The sequence below is a fragment of the Anomaloglossus baeobatrachus genome, chromosome 7 (assembly GCF_048569485.1).
Source record: "Anomaloglossus baeobatrachus isolate aAnoBae1 chromosome 7, aAnoBae1.hap1, whole genome shotgun sequence".
NCBI classification, from domain to species: domain Eukaryota; kingdom Metazoa; phylum Chordata; class Amphibia; order Anura; family Aromobatidae; genus Anomaloglossus; species Anomaloglossus baeobatrachus.
In genome coordinates this window covers 119,985,795-120,004,702 of record NC_134359.1, presented here as the reverse complement: position 1 = coordinate 120,004,702, position 18,908 = coordinate 119,985,795, and the positions used below count along the sequence as shown (strand labels likewise).

Genomic DNA, 18,908 nt, shown 5'->3' with positions numbered 1-18,908 from the left:
CAACAGCGGTAAACTGCGGGTGCGTTATTACCGCGTTTTTTGCCGCGGGTGCGATATTCTGCCAGAGGGTATGGATTTTTCTTAAGAAAAGGTTATTTCCAAGTGCGCACAGGGCCTTACACTCACCTACTGTTGTCTTCATCCTTTTTCGGCGCCGCTCTGGTCCCACATTGCTATCTTGTGCCTGTAATTTCTGACTGGCCAGAAGCCAGACGTTACGTTACAAGCTCTCAATACAAGTCTATGAGAGACAGAAAAAAAAGCCAGAACTAGCCTCGCATAGACGTGCATTGAGTTGAGACCTCTGGTGTGCTGCATGAAACACTGGAGCTGCTGGTAGGTCACACATTGGTGGAGACTGACCGGAAGGATGCTGGAAAAAGATGAAGATGGCGGCAGGTGAGTAGAAGACCGGGGGCAGGGAACTTACATTTAAAGCGCCCCTCTGGTGCTTTAAAGGCTTGGGAGAGGCCAAAACAAGTGCTTTGTATGAAATACATCTTTATAACAAAGACTTAAACATTGAGAAAGTAAAGTGAGTGATGGGACTAGATGTCCATTCTATACATCAAAACGTGGTGGTTCAGTGGTTAGCATTGTGGAATTGTAGTGTTCGGGTCCCGAGCTACAATCCCAAGATTTGCTAGGAGTCTGTATGTTCTCCCAGTGTCTGCATGGGTTTCCTACACGTGCTTCAGATTCCTCTAACACTCAAAAGACATGCTTCTAGAAAATTCCCAAAGGGGACAATGATGATACCAGGAAAAGTTATGCCACCATATAAGTGAGTAATATAGATAAAGCCGGAAAAAGTGCTGAAGAAAGAAGCATGTGTCTATAGCGTCTGTGTTACTGAATTTTTTTTTCTTTTGTTATGGCTAGTCACTAGTGATAAGTGAGCACTACCATGCTCAAGTGCTCAATACTCGCAACAAGTATATGGATACTTGGATGGGCGCAACTTGTGTACCGAGTATAATGGAAGTCAATGGAGAAAGCGAGTATTTTTCCGAGAGAGCTCAGGACTGCAGTGCCCCCCTGGTCTCAGAGCCGCAGAGCCCCCCGGTCTTAGTATCGCTTAAGGTGCCAGTTGTTGGACCTCCAGCAATGTTTCCCTTATTACTTGGATAGGTAATTTTAATCATATGAGTATACCCTTTCAATACTAACCAGATTACGACTTGCTTTCTTATAATTTCAGTTTTTATTCACCTTCTGAACTCCATTTGCAGATTAGTCTCATTAGACAGACTTTTTAACCATTTATTTTCCTTACCTTGAGCCCATCCTGCATAGTGACTGGTATGAAGAAGGCGGCATATACACAATTGCAGAATTGTAGCACAACATAAGAAAACTAAGTACTTCAAACCTGTAAAAGAGTAAAGTCCTGCAATGAATAACAACCACCACAAAAAAAAAAAAAAAGTTAACATACATTAAGTTCACTGTCAAAATCCGCTTTACCTGTTCTGCGCTGTAAAAGTTTCTCTCTGGGGGTGAAGATCGCTATAAACCACTCTGATGAGATCGTGCTGACTCAAAGCCCCCTCTGTCAGAGCCATGGACCCTAAGGATGACGGCTAATGCCGCAAATGGGGAGAAATAAATTGCAAAATAAATTAGAGTTCCAACCTCATTTTTCTTGGGAAACTCCATTATCAGTGAGGCATAATACAATCTGGGCGACTCTGACTTGGTGGCTAGTACCGGCTGTCTTGCTGCAATGAGGTTCTGGGTCTTGGCTTTATCCAGAGCAAACAAATTGCTGCAAATACAATTGTGACGGTTCCATTTATCTGAATGTGGTCTGCAGAAATCTATTCTTCAGAAACAACCTCATTCAGATGTGTGGAATTCATTCAAGATGCAAGAAAAACATCTGCCACATATGAGCATACGCCAAAACCCATGTCAAATAAAAGGTTTTTGTTTTTTCCCCTAGACCATTGCAACTTACAAGCTGAGAATGAATAAGAGGTGCATGGGAACAACAGAGAACTAAGACATATCAAACAGAGGGGCAGGGGATGGGGGGATTAAAGCTACACTGGCCTGCCAACAGATTGGTGGACACATGCAAAGACAGGCCGATCAAGCAAATAGGAGACTGCTGCATATGAGAAATGTATGTGTTTCATGTAGTTCTAGCAGCTGACACCTGTTCACACTTATTACGTTTTATTTGGGGATGCAGTTGTTTTTTTGTTGTTTTTTTTTTCCAAGTATCTGTTGGAGGTATGAAGAGCCTCCAATTCTGACTGCGCTCTCCTCCCATAGGCCGCAAGGTGTTTTTAATTAGTGCCAGATCCTACCTGCCCATATATTTGTAGACTTAAGGCCGCTTTACACGCTGCGACATCGCTAGCATCAGCTAGCGATGTCGCGTGCGATAGCACCCGCCCCCGTCGGTAGCACGATATGTGGTGATCGCTGCCGTAGCGAACATTATCGCTACAACAGCGTGACACGCACATACCTGCCCTGCGACATCGCTGTGACCGGCAGACCTCCTCCTTTCTAAGGGGGCGGTTCGTTCGGCGTCACAGCGACGTCACAGCAGCGTCACTGAACCGCCGCCCATTAGAAAAGGAGGGGAGGAGATAAGCGGCCGGAACATGCCGCCCACCTCCTTCCTCCCTCCTTTTCCGGTGGACGCAGGTAAGGAGATGTTCGTCGTTCCTGCGGCGTCACACATAGCGATGTGTGATGCCACAGAAACAACAAACAACATCGTTACTGCAGCAACGATAATTGGGAAGAGGGGGATGTCACCGATTAGCGATTTTTACCATTTTTGCAACGATTCAAAATCGCTCATAGGTGTCACACGCAACGACATCGTTAAAGTGGCCGGATGTGCGACACAAATTCCGTGACCCCAACGAGATCACTTTAGCAATGTCGCAGCATGTAAAGCACCCTTAGTCCAGAAGAGGCATGAAAATAGGAGAGAGTCCCATTAAAGAAATGTCACCTTTCCGTGGTGATGGGCGCACATGAATTGGCCAATTTATGCGTTAAGTACCTTCATTTTCTAAGTAGCGTATTTTTTTAGATTATAAAACGCACGTTTCCTCCCAAAAATTTGGAAGGAAAATGGAGGGTAGGGCTTATAATTCGGCTGTATCTTTCCTGGGGGTAGGGGAGTGTGGTGGCGCAGGGTCAGATGGTGGTGACATGAGTAGAGCAATGCTGTGAGTGTTCCGGCGATGCAGGAGCCATACCCAGTGATTTAAGTATATGTCGGTTTTGTGGGCTTCAAAAACAAAAATGTCACCCGGAGTCAGGGCGTCCACAGATTGAACTCCAGGTTCAAAGACGAGCCGAGAGCTCACCTGCACACTCACCGCCTCCAGGCAATTAATCTTCCAGCCGCGGACTTAAGAAAAATGGCGCCCAGAGGTCTTGGCTAATTATTAAATAGAGAGCTCAATCTGCGCACGTATTGACTCCGGGCACCATGTCTTTGAAGCCTGCACCGCCGACATTATGTTACCTACAATCACTGAGGATTGCTCCTGCCTCACAGCGCCCACAGTACAGCCGAGACACCCGCCAAACCTACTCCACTACCACCCCTGCCTCCGGTCTACCACCACTTCTACCCCCCCGTAAGATACAACCGGTTCATAAGATGGACTCCATTTTCACCAAAACTTTTTTTTTTTTTTAACTATTTTTCTCTCTTTAAATTTGGGGTGAGTTTTATAATCCGGTGAGTCTTGAAAAACTAAAAATACAGTATATTCTATATAGCATTAATGCAGTTTAGATTTCATATATTGTATGTTTGTATATATCATAGCGCTTGTATTTTTTTTTGTTTGTGTTTTGTGTAGTTATAGCAGCTGGTACCTGTTCACACTTGCTATTTACTATTTGGAGATGCAGTTTTTTGCACATATGAGCATACTCATAACCATATTAAGTAAAATGTTTGTTTTTTCCAGATCATTGCAAGTTACAAGAGGAGAATCTTTAAAAGATGCATGGGAACAACAGAGAAATAAGACATATCAAACAGAGGAGCAGGGGATGGGGGTGACAAGACTGAAGCTACACTGGTCTGCCAACAGAACGCTGGACACAGGTGCCAAGACAGGCCGATCAAGGAAAAGGAAGATTGGTGCAAGTTAAAAATGGGGCCATTGTAAAAGTCATTTATGTAGTAGATACCAAATTAGAACTGTTCTTTAACTCCCCCTCCTTCTGTATCACTGTCTTGTCCTGTCCGCTCATCGTTATGTCCAAATTTAAGTAACGTGTCCTCTTCAGTGTTGCTGATAGATTATCAAGTTAATCTATATAATATTGTTTGCCAATACTTTGAGTTTTATGTTGTCATTCTGAAATTTTACTTTTTGAAAATTCAATAATGCAGCAAGAACAAATAAAATGGGACCATTGTTTAATGTTTCCGTCCCCTCTTACCTCGTGATATATTGAAGGCTTGGATAATGATGGAATAGTGAAAGATAACACTTTATTGTTTCCATCTTTATCAGCAATTTCCTGTAAATGAGATAAGACATTGCTCAAAGGTGGTTTTATTTATAGCTGTACTAAAAGAGTGCCTGTACTACAGCCGTCCCTCAAGAAACAACGGCCTCAGGTTACAACATGTGGACGTACAAAGAACGGCCTGTTCTGAGGATCAAAATCCGTCATGGAGAGAACGGTAAACTAAAATTTATTGCTTACTGGGAAAAAAGAAACAAAACAAAAAAAACAAAAACAAAAACCACCTACCCCCAAAATCTTTTTTTGCAGATGGTTGCTTAAGGTTTAAATATTCTTTGTCATAGTACAAATACTGCCTATGCATTGCAATGTCAGCGGAGGGTCTGCTGAAGGCCCCCATGTAGTTGCTGATGTGATAAAGTTTTAAAAATGCTAATTTGTATCACCCCTCTTTGTCTCTATTAAAGGGAACCTGTCACCAGATTTGGGGCCTATAAGCTGCGGCCACCACCAGTGGGCTCTTATATACAGCATTCTAACATATAGCGCATAAAAATGACTTTATAATACTCACCTAAATGGTTGGTACGATGCAGATGGGTCAGATGGGTGTCTCTTCTCCGGGTGCGGTGCATCCTCTTTCGGCCATCTTTGTCCTCCTCCTTCTGAAGCTGAGGTGCATGGCGCGTCCTATGTCATGCACACAGGCCGGCATTGAGGTCCCGCACATGCGCACTACAATACTTTGATCTGCCCTGCTCAGGGAAGATCAAAGTGTGCCTCAATGCTGTCCTGTGTGCATGATGTAGGACGTGTCATGCACCCCGGCTTCAGAAGAAGGAGGACGGGCCAAAAGAGGAGGCTCCGCAGCCAGACAACGGAGATACCCATCTGACCCATCTGCACCGCACCGCCCGTTTAGGTGAGTATTATAAAGTGATTTTTACGTTCTACACAGCGGCCTGGGCTCTTATATACAGCATGTTAGAATGTTATATATAAGAGCCCAGTGGTGATGGCCGCAGCTTATAGGCCCCAAATCTGGTGACAGGATCCCTTTAAAACAAACATAAAAAAAAAAACAAAAAAAATCCAGATATTTTGAATTTTTACAAATGCAACAATCACACAAAATGATTTAACCATTACAGTAAGTGTGGTAAAACAAAATTTAAATCAATAACATGAATTGTAACAATTGGCTTTTTTTTGTCACTGCAACTCATCTGAAAAATGTAAAAATTCAATAATATACCCAAAAATGGCATCGAAACATTACAAAAAGAACAAGCCCTCATACAACTACTGAAATAATAACAATAATAATAATAACAAAAATAACAATAATAATAACAACAACAATAATAATAATAATAATAATAAAAAAGTTAAAAGTTTTATGGCAAACCTTATTTAAAAAAAGTTTTTTTGTAAAATTAAAAACCAAAAACACCATATATCTCATATATCCATAATTATGAGAGGAAGAATCATATTTCCACCTCTTTTTTTCTACTGTACAAAAAAAGCTTAATAAAAACCACAAAAACAAAGAAAAGGGGATTTGCATTTTATGTTTGTCATTTTACCACACCTAAATCTTTTTCTTCTTTTCCAGTACATTATATGGTAAAATGAATGGTGTCATTCAAAACTACAACATCATACAACTATGTTAGAAGAAAAAAAAGTAATGCCTTTTTGAAACAGTAGAAAAAAATAAAAAACAAAAGCGCAGAAATGAAAACTGGCTGTGGCGGGAAAGGGCATCGGTCTGGACATTGGCTATACCTTTAGGAAGTGACACAAGAGGGTCAGCCCTCCTCTTTGGATGAGGGATAGTTTGTATAATGTTTCCCAATGAACATTGCCTGGCCGAAAAGTCTCCTAACGCCAGCTAGTATTCTCCGCAAGAAGTACAAACCCTTAAACAATGGTTGAAAAATACTTTCCGTGGGTGGAGAATATTTGCACTGTGCAAAAAAAAAAAAAAAAGACAAAAAAGACTGTTCTTAGTACTTACCAAGTTGTAGATGCCGAGCAGGAGAGCTTCGATGCAGCCATTGCTTTGCCGATCACGGCTAGCTGTTAGACGCAAATAGATGGAAACCAGCTCTGGAAGGAATTGCATGGTAAACCGCTTTAGTCGCACTTCAGAGCTACGGTACAGCTCAAATAGCTGGTGACAGATCGGTTCCAGAAGCTGCAAAAACAGGAGAATAAGGGAAAATAATTAATTGGAAATAAAAAAGCATTGAAAAGTGTTGACATAAGCCAAATCTATTACGTGTATTATTTCCAAGCTAAAAGATAATCCAGAAGAGTGATCATACATCACAGCTGATGGCAAATCCTCACACTTTAAAGGTTAATGAAAATGGTAAGTTTATATTAAAACTTTGAAGAGGTTGTTTTACTAAGGCCTCTGTGAATCACGTACGTGGTCTATCCATTAGTCTATTGTGCTATTCATATGATCGGGGGAGGGGGGTGTAAACTGTGCGGACGCCAGAAAGGAAAAAAAAATAAAATAAAATAAGAAAAGTACATTTTTCATAGGAGTCAAAGATTAAAATGATCCTGCCAGTTTGTGGATGGGTGAAAGTCACAGACAGATTGTCAGCCTGATGTCCACGATGAACAGGGTGATGAATATGAGAAGCTTTGTAATGCATTATTATTTAACAAGTAGAAAGCACGGATGGTAAAAACGGACACTGACCAAACACTGATGAAACTCAGATCCAAAGCACAGATGACATTCGGACTGTTTTTGGCTTAAAGGGAATCTGTCACCATTTTGACCTTTTTAAACTGTTAGTACGGGCATACAGGTTATAAAATGCTGAAATATGTCATACCTTTATGTCCCATATCAGATGCCTTGTTCCTCTTATCAATTTATGTAAATGAGCTCTTTCAGGCTATGGGGCGGATGCTGCCTGGAAGATAACTCCACCTCCAGAGATTATTTTATATAGAAGGGGCTTTACCAGTGTGAGACAAGTAACTGACACAGAACAGGAGAAATGAAATTTGACTTTTTTCAAACACATTTTTAGCAGCTCTCTGAGATCTGCCTCATTGCAATACTGTCTGCCTGTGAAATGGAGACTGAAGCGGAGAGGAACCTGCAGAAGTGTCAGTTATAATCACACACAGCTCTGCAGTGAGAGTAGCCATCACACAGGTAACGCTCCTTTCATTTAAAAAAATCTCTAAAGGCGGAGTTATCTTCCAGGCAGCATCCGCCCCATAGCCTGGAAGGGCTCATTTATAAAAAAAAGAATAAAATATGCTATTTCAACAACAAGGCATATGATATGAGGCAGTCAGGTATGGCTTTTTTAGCATTCTATAACCTGTATGCCCATATTAAGTTTAAAAAGGTCAAAGTGGTGACAGATTCCCTTTAAGTGATAAATCACAGACGTCTGAATGAGATCTAAAAGGTATCTGTGTAGATATGCCCCAATAGAACAAAGAGTCATTATAAAGTATCTGTGTAGATATGCCCCAATAGAACAAAGAGTCATTATAAAGGAGAGGTCCCCATCTCCGTACCCATTAGTCAGATTCTAAAGCTGGGGTCACACTAAACGACAGCGACAACGACGTCGCTGTTACGTCACCATTTTCTGTGACGTAGCAGCGACCTTGTAAGTCGCTGTTATGATCGCTGCTTAGCTGTCAAACACAGCAGCCGAAGCAGCGATCATAACGACGCACATCGCTGTGCTGCAACATGTGCAGAGAGCAGGGAGCCGCGCACACTGAGCGCTGGCTCCCTGCTCTCCTAGCTACAGTACACATCGGGTTAATTACACGATGTGTACTGCAGCTACATGTGCAGAGAGTAGGAGCCGGCGCTGGCAGCGTGAGAGCGGCGGAGGCTGGTAACGAAGGTAAATATCGGGTAACCACCTTGGTTACCCGATGTTTACCTTGGTTACAGCTTACCGCAGCTGCCTGATGCCGGCTCCTGCTCCCTGCTCGCTTCATTTCGTCGCTCTCTCACTGTCACACACAGCGATCTGTGCGTCACAGCGGGAGAGCGACGACCAAAAAATGAAGCTGGACATTCAGCAACGAGCGGCGACCTCACAGCAGGGGTCAGCTCGTTGCTGGATGTCACACACAGCGACGGGACGTCGCTGCAATGTCACAGAAAATGGTGACGTAGCAGCGACGTCGTTGTCACGGTGTGTGACACCACCTTAAGCATCATTGGAGGCTCTCTTTGTACAGATCACACATGGCCATGTATTCACCTGGTGATAACTAACTGCCAGGGGTTTCAGAAGACTATTCTGTAGAAAACCAGGTTTATTAGGCTACATATATTTCAACTTGCCCATTTATTTTGTTTGCTCTGTTTGGAAGAGACAATTCATACCCACGTCAGATCCACTGAATAACTGATGCAAATAGAAGCAGAGATTATACAGTACTAGTTATTATGGGAGTCATTTGGGTTCTGTTTTGTATAAATTTTTAGAATGGAAAAAAAAACATCACAAAGAACTTTTTCTTACATTGTAAAAATTGACCCATTAAAGTAACCGAGACACACGACATAAGGATCAAAGGGGTTCTTGCCTTGTGTTTCCGTGTGAATCAGTTATGTAATGGATGTTTTGCACATTAATTTGTCTGTTCCTCGAAATTAAAATGTGAACTTAGACCAAGTGCACACAGCATTTTAGCACACGTTCAGTGGCTCCATCGGGGCTATAATTATGCAGATGGCATCACAGTGCTCTGTTGTGCATCATTTTCAGCCATATACACAAAGCTGAGACAGGCAGCAAGACATAGCTCTGCTCTCATTGCAGAGTCATTACACGTTCCTCTAACTGCAACATAGATAAATGTGATTACTGACACATCTCAGACAGATACTGTGGGGGAGGGGAAAAACAGCAGAGGTGACCCTGTTTAGAGAGCCAGAGAGCCGATAAAAGGGTTTGTAATGTGACACAGCAAAATTCAGCTGTGCTGCCCTTCCCCCCACACTGACTACTGTCACCTTATCTAAAAGGTGTTAGAAAGAGCTGGGAGTAGACCACAGATGACTCATGTATGAGATGCATGAACAGGGGACCAGGCTGTCACACATCTCATACACTGAGAAAACTGCTCTAAGCTATTATGGGATGCATTCTTTGTCTCCTGTGTGTTGTTGCCTGCTTATGATTGGGCAATGTCATACAGAGGGAAGAAGTTCACGCTCAAGTAAAAACGTCCTGATAACATCCACTTGGCATAATGAAAATTAACTCAAATGTTACCAAATACTTTGATTGCCAATATATCTGTACTTGAGAGGCAACATTAAATAAAATATGAAAAAATACACGCTGACATGGGACAAGTCACTGAACACAGAACATAGCCAGTGAAAATACACAGGGGATCATGGTATATAATTGAGGCAATTACAGTGCCTACAAGTAGTATGCAACCCCCTGCAGATTTAGCAGGTTTGATAAGATGCAAATAAGTTAGAGCCTGCAAACTTCAAACAAGAGCAGGATTTATTAACAGATGCATAAATCTTACAAACCAACAAGTTATGTTGCTCAGTTAAATTTTAATACATTTTCAACATAAAAGTGTGGGTCAATTATTATTCAACCCCTAGGTTTAATATTTTGTGGAATAACCCTTGTTTGCAATTACAGCTAATAATCGTCTTTTATAAGACCTAATCAGGCCGGCACAGGTCTCTGGAGTTATCTTGGCCCACTCCTCCATGCAGATCTTCTCCAAGTTATCTAGGTTCTTTGGGTGTCTCATGTAGACTTTAATCTTGAGCTCGTTCCACAAGTTTTCAATTGGGTTAAGGTCAGGAGACTGACTAGGCCACTGCAACACATTGATTTTTTCCCTCTTGAACCAGGCCTTGGTTTTCTTGGCGTGTGCTTTGGGTTGTTGTCTTGTTGGAAGATGAAATGACGACCCATCTTAAGATCCTTGATGGAGGAGTGGAGGTTCTTGGCCAAAATCTCCAGGTAGGCCATGCTATCCATCTTCCCATGGATGCGGACCAGATGGACAGGCCCCTTGGCTGAGAAACAGCCCCACAGCATGATGCTGCCACCACCATGCTTGTCTGTAGGGATGGTATTCTTGGGGTCGTATGCAGTGCCATCCAGTCTCCAAACGTCACGTGTGTGGTTGGCACCAAAGATCTCGATCTCATCAGACAAGAGAACCTTGAACCAGTCTGTCTCAGAGTCCTCCAAGTGATCATGAGCAAACAAGCCTTGACATGACGCTTTGAAAGTAAAGGTACCTTACGGGCTCGTCTGGAACGGAGACCATTGCGGTGGAGCACGTTACTTATTGTATTGACTGAAACCAATGTCCCCACTGCCATGAGATCTTCCCGGAGCTCCTTCCTTGTTGTCCTTGGGTTAGCCTTGACTCTTCGGACAAGCCTGGCCTCGGTATGGGTGGAAACTTTCAAAGGCTGTCCAGACCGTGGAAGGCTAACAGTAGTTCCATAAGCCTTCCACGTCCGGATGATGCGCCCAACAGTGGAGACAGGTAGGCCCAACTCCTTGGAAAGGGTTTTGTACCCCTTGCCAGCCTTGTGACCCTCCATGATCTTGTCTCTGATGGCCTTGGAATGCTCCTTTGTCTTTCCCATGTTGACCAAGTATGAGAGCTGTTCACAAGTTTGGGGAGGGTCTTAATTAGTCAGAAAAGGCTGGAAAAAGAGATAATTAATCCAAACATGTGAAGCTCATTGTTCTTTGTGCCTGAAATACTTCTTAATACTTTAGGGGAACCAAACAGAATTCTTGTGGTTTGAGGGGTTGAATAATAAATGACCCTCTGAATAAACTTTTCACAATTTAAAAAAAATAAAAAAAATAAAAAAAGAAATAACATTCTTTTTTGCTGCAGTGCATTTCACACTTCCAGGCTGATCTACAGTCCAAATGTCACAATGCCAAGTTAATTCCGACTGTGTAAACCTGCTAAATCTGCAGGGGGTTGAATACTACTTGTAGGCACTGTATATGGAGGGAGGGGTCGGGTATCCGGACTACGCTGGACAGAGAATTATTCCATCCGGATATATTACTGCTATAAAACACTCAAGGGCACGGCTTATCTGTACTGTATGACAAACATCTCACACACCCGTTATCACCACTCAATCTACAGGTGAGCACTTCCAGGCAATTATTATGTTGCCATGTAATGAATCCGCCTGTGAATATAATTACTTATTGCTCTCTGGCTTCATTGATAAAATATCAAAGTCATTTCATTGTCTTTGTTAATGAACCGTGCTCGCCAATTGGCCATCTATACCAGCAGGCAGAATGTGCCATAGTTGACGGCTGCGCGGGCACATTCTGTCATATTCTTGTCTGCTCCGATCAAGTTAGCATTTGATCTGCGAATGTGAGAACATTCTAATTGGAAAGGTTATTTTAAACACTCAACTCGTTAACAACAGGCCATTTCATTCCATTTATCTTTCCACTAAGTAAATTAATTTGAGAGAGGTTACAATAATGGGCTTTGCACCGCTTCAACAGATACGCGATTGCACCCAAAACAACAAGGTGAATCAGGGGACAAACTGGGATGTTCCTTCAGATAAGATGGAACTACTAACAAGGCCACAACCTCCTCAGACATTGACCTGGGCACTAATAATACATGGCCATCGTTCTAGGAGGTAGTAAAACTAGGAGAGTCATTTGTAGATCATAGAATAAATAAGAGCACAATGTCAATCAGCAGCTTCTAAGGCCAATAGGATATTATGATGCATTAAGAGACAGGGCCAGTACAAGGTATTTTTGGCGCCCTAAGATGAAGTCAATGATATACCGCACGTCCCCCAAACAAAGGATGAGGTCAAAGACTAAGGCAACAGGACCGCTAACACAGCCCCCACCACCCTTCACAAAAGGGTCAAGTAACAAGCTCGGATGACTACTTCCACTAAAATGCTGACCTTTTGCAGCAAAAATACCAGCAAAGGTAAAAAATGTTGTGTACTTTAAGGGTGAGGCTTAACAGGGGAGCAATTTCAAACTTAGATATAGAAACATTAATTATTTGTGGACCATATACACAATACAAGGGACAAATAGTGATACTCATCCCTTAAAACCTATATTTTAAAAGTCATACTCAAGGATAGTCATGGAAACTTATACGTTTAACTATATTGGAAACTGTTTTGTTTAAATTAAAAGTGTCCAGCATTTGGCAGATACTCTAATGGAAACTAAACAGATTCCATAATAAAGTGAGATATGTCTGATTAGTTTTGCATCCCTCACGCGACAAATACAGCTTGCAGCAAAACTGATAGTGGTTCCAGTGATGTATTTCCATACTGATGGTGGTTCTGGTGCTGTAATCATATAGTGATGATGGCTCTGGTGATCTATTCAGCACCAGAATCCTCATTACTACATGAATCTGAAACCAAAATCATCATTAGTACATAAGTAGATCACCAGAGCCATCAATAGTACATGAATACGGGACCAGAACCATCATCAGTATATCAATACGACACCAAAACCACCATCAGTACATGAATACATCACAACAACAATCATCAACATGATACATCACAATAACTAACAGTACTTGAATACAAGAACCAAGCTTAGTACAGCAATTAATTGTAATGTCAAGTTAGCCCCATATACAATTGTATCGCATGAACCTACAACTTCCAGTATGTCCTTAACAATGGTAACAAGGTACTGGAAGTTGTCTGTATGGGTGGCTGAGGTGTCCATCATACTGTTTAAGTGGACAATCTGAAATAGGGGTACAGTTTAGAGATGGCACAGTTTGAAGAGGGGGTACAGAATGAATAAGAGAGAGGGAGCAGCATGAAATGGAGGCACAGTATGGAGAGAGGTTAACATGGTGGGGAGGACAGAGTGGAGCTATAGAGTGTGTAAGAGAAACCAGTGGAGAGGGTACAGCCTTAGTATAGGCTGTGGCTCATAAAGGCGAATGGTGTGGCAGTTATAGCTGATAATAGTGGACGGTAAACTGCACCTCCATCACAGCAAGGCAGGCAGTAGCCTACCCCTGGTCATTGCCCTGAAAAAGAGTCATGAACTTGTGGAAGAGGAATGTAATATACCACTTTACAAACAGCTACTGCAAGCTCATCTGAAATATGCAGTTCATTCTGGCCACCAGTTCATAAAAAGGGTGCAATGGAGTTAGAGAAGGAACAAAGATGAGCCACAAAAGGGGGTGGGGCGATGTAGCCGACCAGAGAGGACGCATGGGAAGAGAGCTCCTATAATCCTGATCTTATCCTGGCCATTTACACCTGGTTACCTGACCCATTTACTCACTGACCTGCTGCTGTGACAGGAGACACCATCTGGAGGCTGGCGATTCCCACTGGAGCTATTCCCTGACTCTTGCACGGCCTTGCTGGATCTCCTGAGGCTGGAGAGTGTGGAGCAGCAGCCAACTTCCCTACAGCCTGCATTTTTACAGTGAGCAGCAGAGCATGACTCCGGAGAGCAGTGAGGAGTGACAGATTTATGGCCAGAGGTGAAGACCCGGGAGCGGTGAGCACAGGGAAGTTAATTCTCCCTAAGGCTAGTTTCACACTTGCGTTGGACGGGATCCGCAGCATTGCGTTGTGTGACGCATGCAACGGATGCGTTGCATATAGTGGCACAACGGATGCTACGGATCGTACAAAACAACGGAAAGCTTTTTTTTTTTTTTTTTTTTATTCTTTACAGTTTTACCGGCAGCAGACTATTGTGAACGATCAGCTGATCGCTCTCAATAGCCGGCTGCCGGTCGCTCAGCTAAGTGCTGTCACTTGCCGGCGGCCGGGCATGCCGGCGGGCGGGCGCTCAGCTGAGCGGTCTCACTTGCTGGTGGCCGGGCATGCAGGCGGCCGGTTGCTCAGCTGAGCGCTGTCACTTGCCGGCGGCTGGCCATGCAGGCGAGCGGGCGCTCAGCTGAGCGCTGTCACTTGCAGGCGGCCAAGCATGCCGGCGGGCGGGCGCTCAGCTGAGCGCTGTCACTTGCAGGCGGCCAAGCATGCCGGCGGGCGGGCGCTCAGCTGAGCGCTCTCACTTGCCGGCGGCCGGGCATGCAGGCGGCCGGTCGCTCAGCTGAGTGCTGTCACTTGCCGGCGGCCGGCCATGCAGGCGGGCGGGCGCTCAGCTGAGTGCTGTCACTTGCAGGCGGCCGGGCATGCCGGCGGGCGCTCAGCTGAACGTTCGGCCACCGCGACACAAAATAAAAAGTTAAAATCCTACGGATTGCGCTGCTCAAAAAAAGTTACATGCTGCGTTTCTTCCGCCCGACGCAGCGTCAAAATAACGACGCTGCGACGTCCAGCGGATGCAACGCAGACACTTGCGTTACAGTGGGTTGTCCATAGAAATCTATGGAGAATAGCGCAGTGCGTTAACGGACTGCACTATTCTCCATAGTGACGGACTCCGCTGAACGCAAGTGTGAAAGTAGCCTTAGCTGTGTAACTGGCAGTCAGTGTTCAGCACATTAAGGGGCCGGCTGCAGTGTGGGAGACTTTAACCCATAGAGTGCTGGAGGGTCTGGAGTGTGTGCCTTGAAAAACAGGCCCTGCAGATTTTTCCTGACACATGAAAACAAATAAGTGGCACATATTTAAGTCCCCACGCTGCGCAGGCCTGCATCATCCTGATAAATACACCCTGAGGGCTGTGTTGCCCTGGGACTCCCTTCATTCTTATTATCCACCATATAAGTGGCTGTTTTCTGGCTCTCTGGACGTGGTGAGGAAGTGGAGACAGACATATTACTAAATATACATTATAAAAAGGCACAGATTCAGATGCACGGGGGCACGACAAGACAGGGGTGCAGAATCAGCAAATTCCCAGTGTATCAATATGAGTCCCCCTAAACAAAGTGGAGCTATTGACAAACTTAAGGAGTTCGCAAGGGGTGGTCAGGCAGATGCCCCTAAAGCCAAGAGAAATGCCACCCCAAAAGGTCAGGCACTATTGGATGACGGGTCAGAGGATCAAGATGATTTAACCCTGATGCAGGTGTATGAACAGCTTCTACAAGCAATTTCTACAAGCAACAGCTCCCTCACAGGGAAGATTGAGCAGGTACATTCAGAGGTGGGCCTCCTGCGTCAGGACATGCAATCCCTGAGGGCACGAACAGCGGAAGTCGAGACGCGAGTGTCTGAACTGGAGGATCAAACTGTAACACTCAAAAAATGACTACAATGGCCGGATCGGCAAATGCATGGCGCCAGGAAGCAGACGATCTGGAGAACCGCATGCGTCGAAACAATATACGAATCATAGGACTGCCAGAGCGCTCGGAAGGTCAGCATCCGGAACAATTCCTGGAGGAGTGGCTGAAATGTAATCTCGGAGATGAGTTCTCCTCGACATTTGTGGTGGAGAGGGCGCACAGAGTTCCAACGAGGCCTCCTATTCCAGGCGCGCCACCATGTCCCTTTTTAGCAAGGATGCTCAACTACAGAGATAGAGACACAGCACTCCGTCTGGCCCGACAGAAGAGCCCACTCAAGTTCAATAATGCTGCGCACTCGATCTTTCCGGAATTTTCGGTGAACCTCCAGAAACAGAGGGCCCACTTCATGGAGGTGAAGAAGAAATTAAGGGAGCGGAACATCATCTACTCTATGCTGTACCCTGCCCGGCTCTGCATAGTGCATGAAGGGTCGCCTCTGTTTTTTACTACACCTGCTGAGGCTGAGGACTGGCTACAGGTACACCCGAAACCTAAGGGGCAGAAGCTATGAGATTACTTTCCTAGGTGACATTTTCTGTGCCCCCTGGCGACCGTCTTCTTCCATGGTTGCTTGAAGCCCCCTTTGGAGACAGATGGGACTTCCCCGTGCCTCGAGTGATGGAGGAATTGGCCAGGAATTGGTTCTTGTGAAATGGGAGCTGTGAGGCAAATCCCGGGATATGAAGATGAATTATGACTCCAGTCATAATCCCTCATCACTCCCTGGCAGTGCCCCCTCCCTTCTTGTTCTCAGTGTTCCACTTACACCTCCATGGCCATGTCCTGTGATATGGAAATTAGGTGATGTGGGAACAAAGGACACAGGATGACTCCCTGCCGTCACCCTGTAACAAGAGTTGTATCTCATTATAAGGCTCTGGAACTAGCCAGACAGAACGACTCCAGTAAAAAATGGTTCATATCTCGCAAGCCATATTTCCGATAAATATGGCAACCATAAAAATGGTGTCTCCGCATGCGGACGATGCCGGCACACCCTTTTTATGGGAGCAGGACATTGGGAAATGCCCCAGGCGTGATATCAGCCAATGGGGAACTGGAAGACAGGTCATGAGTCCCCTCGTTCTGTAGCTAAATTCATAACTGTCACAATGAGAGCATTGGCGTCCGCCTACGACGCTCCCAGGCAAAGTTATGGCCCATATTCCATGTTGTGGATTGTCCATAACTCAAGCCAGGGGTGGAGCAGTGCTCCCTCTGAGGTCACTAAGGTAGGAGGGGACCTGGATTTGCCCAGGTTGATAACCCTACTTCGGCCATTTTCCAGGGTTCTTTTCGCTGGGGGCACGTGTAGGAAACATCTGTGGGAAGGATCCTAGAAACCTGGGTACAGCGCCCCCCTGTGGCCAGACGCAACAAGGTAACTGCTGGAACTGTGTATGCCTGTTTGTAACCCATGCTTTGACTGTAACTGTACTCTGACATATGTATATTCTGTAGATTCCCTATTGTATATATTGTAGTTTCTAGTGTGCTTTAGGCTGATTAAATTATATAATTAATCTTGGGCTGTTCTGTTATCTCGATCTTGAATCCCACGTCTGTGTGTTCGGCTAATAGTTACCGTAAATCGGTTGGTGGCAGCGAGTTTGTGCCAAGGATTATTGTGGGGAGGCCAGTGAGATTCGGGGAGATTTTATATATTCCGCCCGCAGAGGTCGGGGGAATATATACCCTACTCTCACCGGGGACCCTTCAATAATCGGCATAAGTAGTATAGCGGCCTCCTTGCTTATTGTCGGGCAATTCCATAATTGGCCTGACTATAAGAGGGGCGCTAGAGAGCGCGTCACGTGCTCTGTCTGTCGGTCGGGAGGTATAAAGGAGGGGTGACCCCACTTGTTACCCCCCGATTGTGACGTACTGGTAGCCAGCGCGGGGGATTTCTGAGTGACCCCCCCGGTGGTTTGTGACATATTGGTGGCATAGCGGTGGGATCGAGATAATAGTGTGTGCGAGTGTGAGACCCATACTCCCAGACACTAAAGACTGCCTGCAGCAGCTGTGGCTGCTGGGGTCTTCAGACTAGCTCAACACTAGAGTGTCAGAGTGCAGATACTGTAAGGTGTGTGGAGGCATCAGGTGTCAGTTCTGTGTCAGTGACCAAAAGTCTGCAAGAATGGCTGATGGCACCAGGAGCAGAGCTAGGCAACTGGCCAATGCTAAAGCAGGAGCCGAAGAGAGGGAGAACGGTGCTGTGGACAGTAATGAGGAGGTTGCCCACGAGTCCTCCAGGAGCTCGACGCCAGAAAACAGCTCTGCAGAGGACATTGCACAACCTGGCACTGCTGGACAAGATGAGGAGCAGCTCACCCAAGGGTCCTCAACGAGCCAGATGCCAGCCCTCCGCTCTGCAATGGACAGTGAATCACCAGGCTCCGCAGCGGGCCGCAGATCACCACGTGCCATTCCACCGAGCCTGGGAGGCTCGGATAGCCTTCTTCAAATGGCTATGGCCCTTCTCCAGGCTGGAGACCAGAAGGGCTACAAGGAACTCCTGGCAGAGCGCAGGGCAGAGCGGCAGGCAGCGCGTGATGCTGAGGCTGCGGAGCGGCAAGCAGCGCGTGAAGAGCGCCAGGCAGAGCGTGAGGCTGCGGAGCGACAGGCAGACCGTGACTACCAGCTGCATCTAGCCAAGCTCCAGCCCTCATCAGCCACACGTGACCTTCAAGACACCAAACTTCCAAAGGTCCGTGTTGAGGACTTCCCAGTGCTGGAGAAGGATGGAGACTTGGACTCTTTCTTGACTGCTTTTGAACGGACTTGCTTGCAGCACCATCTGGACAAGGACCAGTGGGCCAAATACCTGACCCCCCGTTTAAGGGGTAAGGCCCTGGAAATCCTTGGGGACTTGCCTGCTGAGGCAGATCAGGGCTACGACACCCTCAAGCGGGCCCTGATCCAACAGTACAACCTCACTCCGGAGTCCTACCGCAAGAAGTTCCGGACCCTGCAGAAGGGACCAAAGGACTCCTGGGCTGACCACCGGCGCGCACTTGCCCGAGCTGCCGACCACTGGACCCAAGGCCTGCAGCTTTCCACCGGACCAGAGATCCTGGACTTGGTCATCACGGAGCAACTCTTGTGGAACTGCCCTGAGGATCTCCGCCAGTTCATCCGAGACCAGAAGC

The 18,908-nt window shown here is 45.5% G+C and overlaps 1 protein-coding gene and 1 long non-coding RNA gene across 5 annotated transcripts in view; one reads left to right on the top strand and one right to left on the bottom strand.

The window, feature by feature from the left end:
- The window catches only part of LOC142245181 (uncharacterized), a 46,306-nt gene extending 41,914 nt beyond the window's left edge, over nucleotides 1–4,392 (top strand). For both annotated transcript variants that reach the window (XR_012724738.1, XR_012724737.1), the window contains exon 3: nucleotides 3,954–4,392. This is a non-coding gene — a long non-coding RNA (uncharacterized LOC142245181). The remainder of the gene's footprint in view (nucleotides 1–3,953) is intronic.
- The window catches only part of HYCC2 (hyccin PI4KA lipid kinase complex subunit 2), a 142,605-nt gene that overhangs the window by 35,066 nt on the left and 88,631 nt on the right, over nucleotides 1–18,908 (bottom strand). For all 3 annotated transcript variants that reach the window (XM_075317628.1, XM_075317629.1, XM_075317630.1), the window contains 4 exons: nucleotides 6,488–6,667; nucleotides 4,435–4,515; nucleotides 1,468–1,583; nucleotides 1,277–1,372 (listed from right to left, as the gene is read on the bottom strand). In XM_075317628.1, the coding sequence (XP_075173743.1) occupies nucleotides 1,277–1,372; nucleotides 1,468–1,583; nucleotides 4,435–4,515; nucleotides 6,488–6,667 (473 nt within the window). The remainder of the gene's footprint in view (nucleotides 1–1,276; nucleotides 1,373–1,467; nucleotides 1,584–4,434; nucleotides 4,516–6,487; nucleotides 6,668–18,908) is intronic.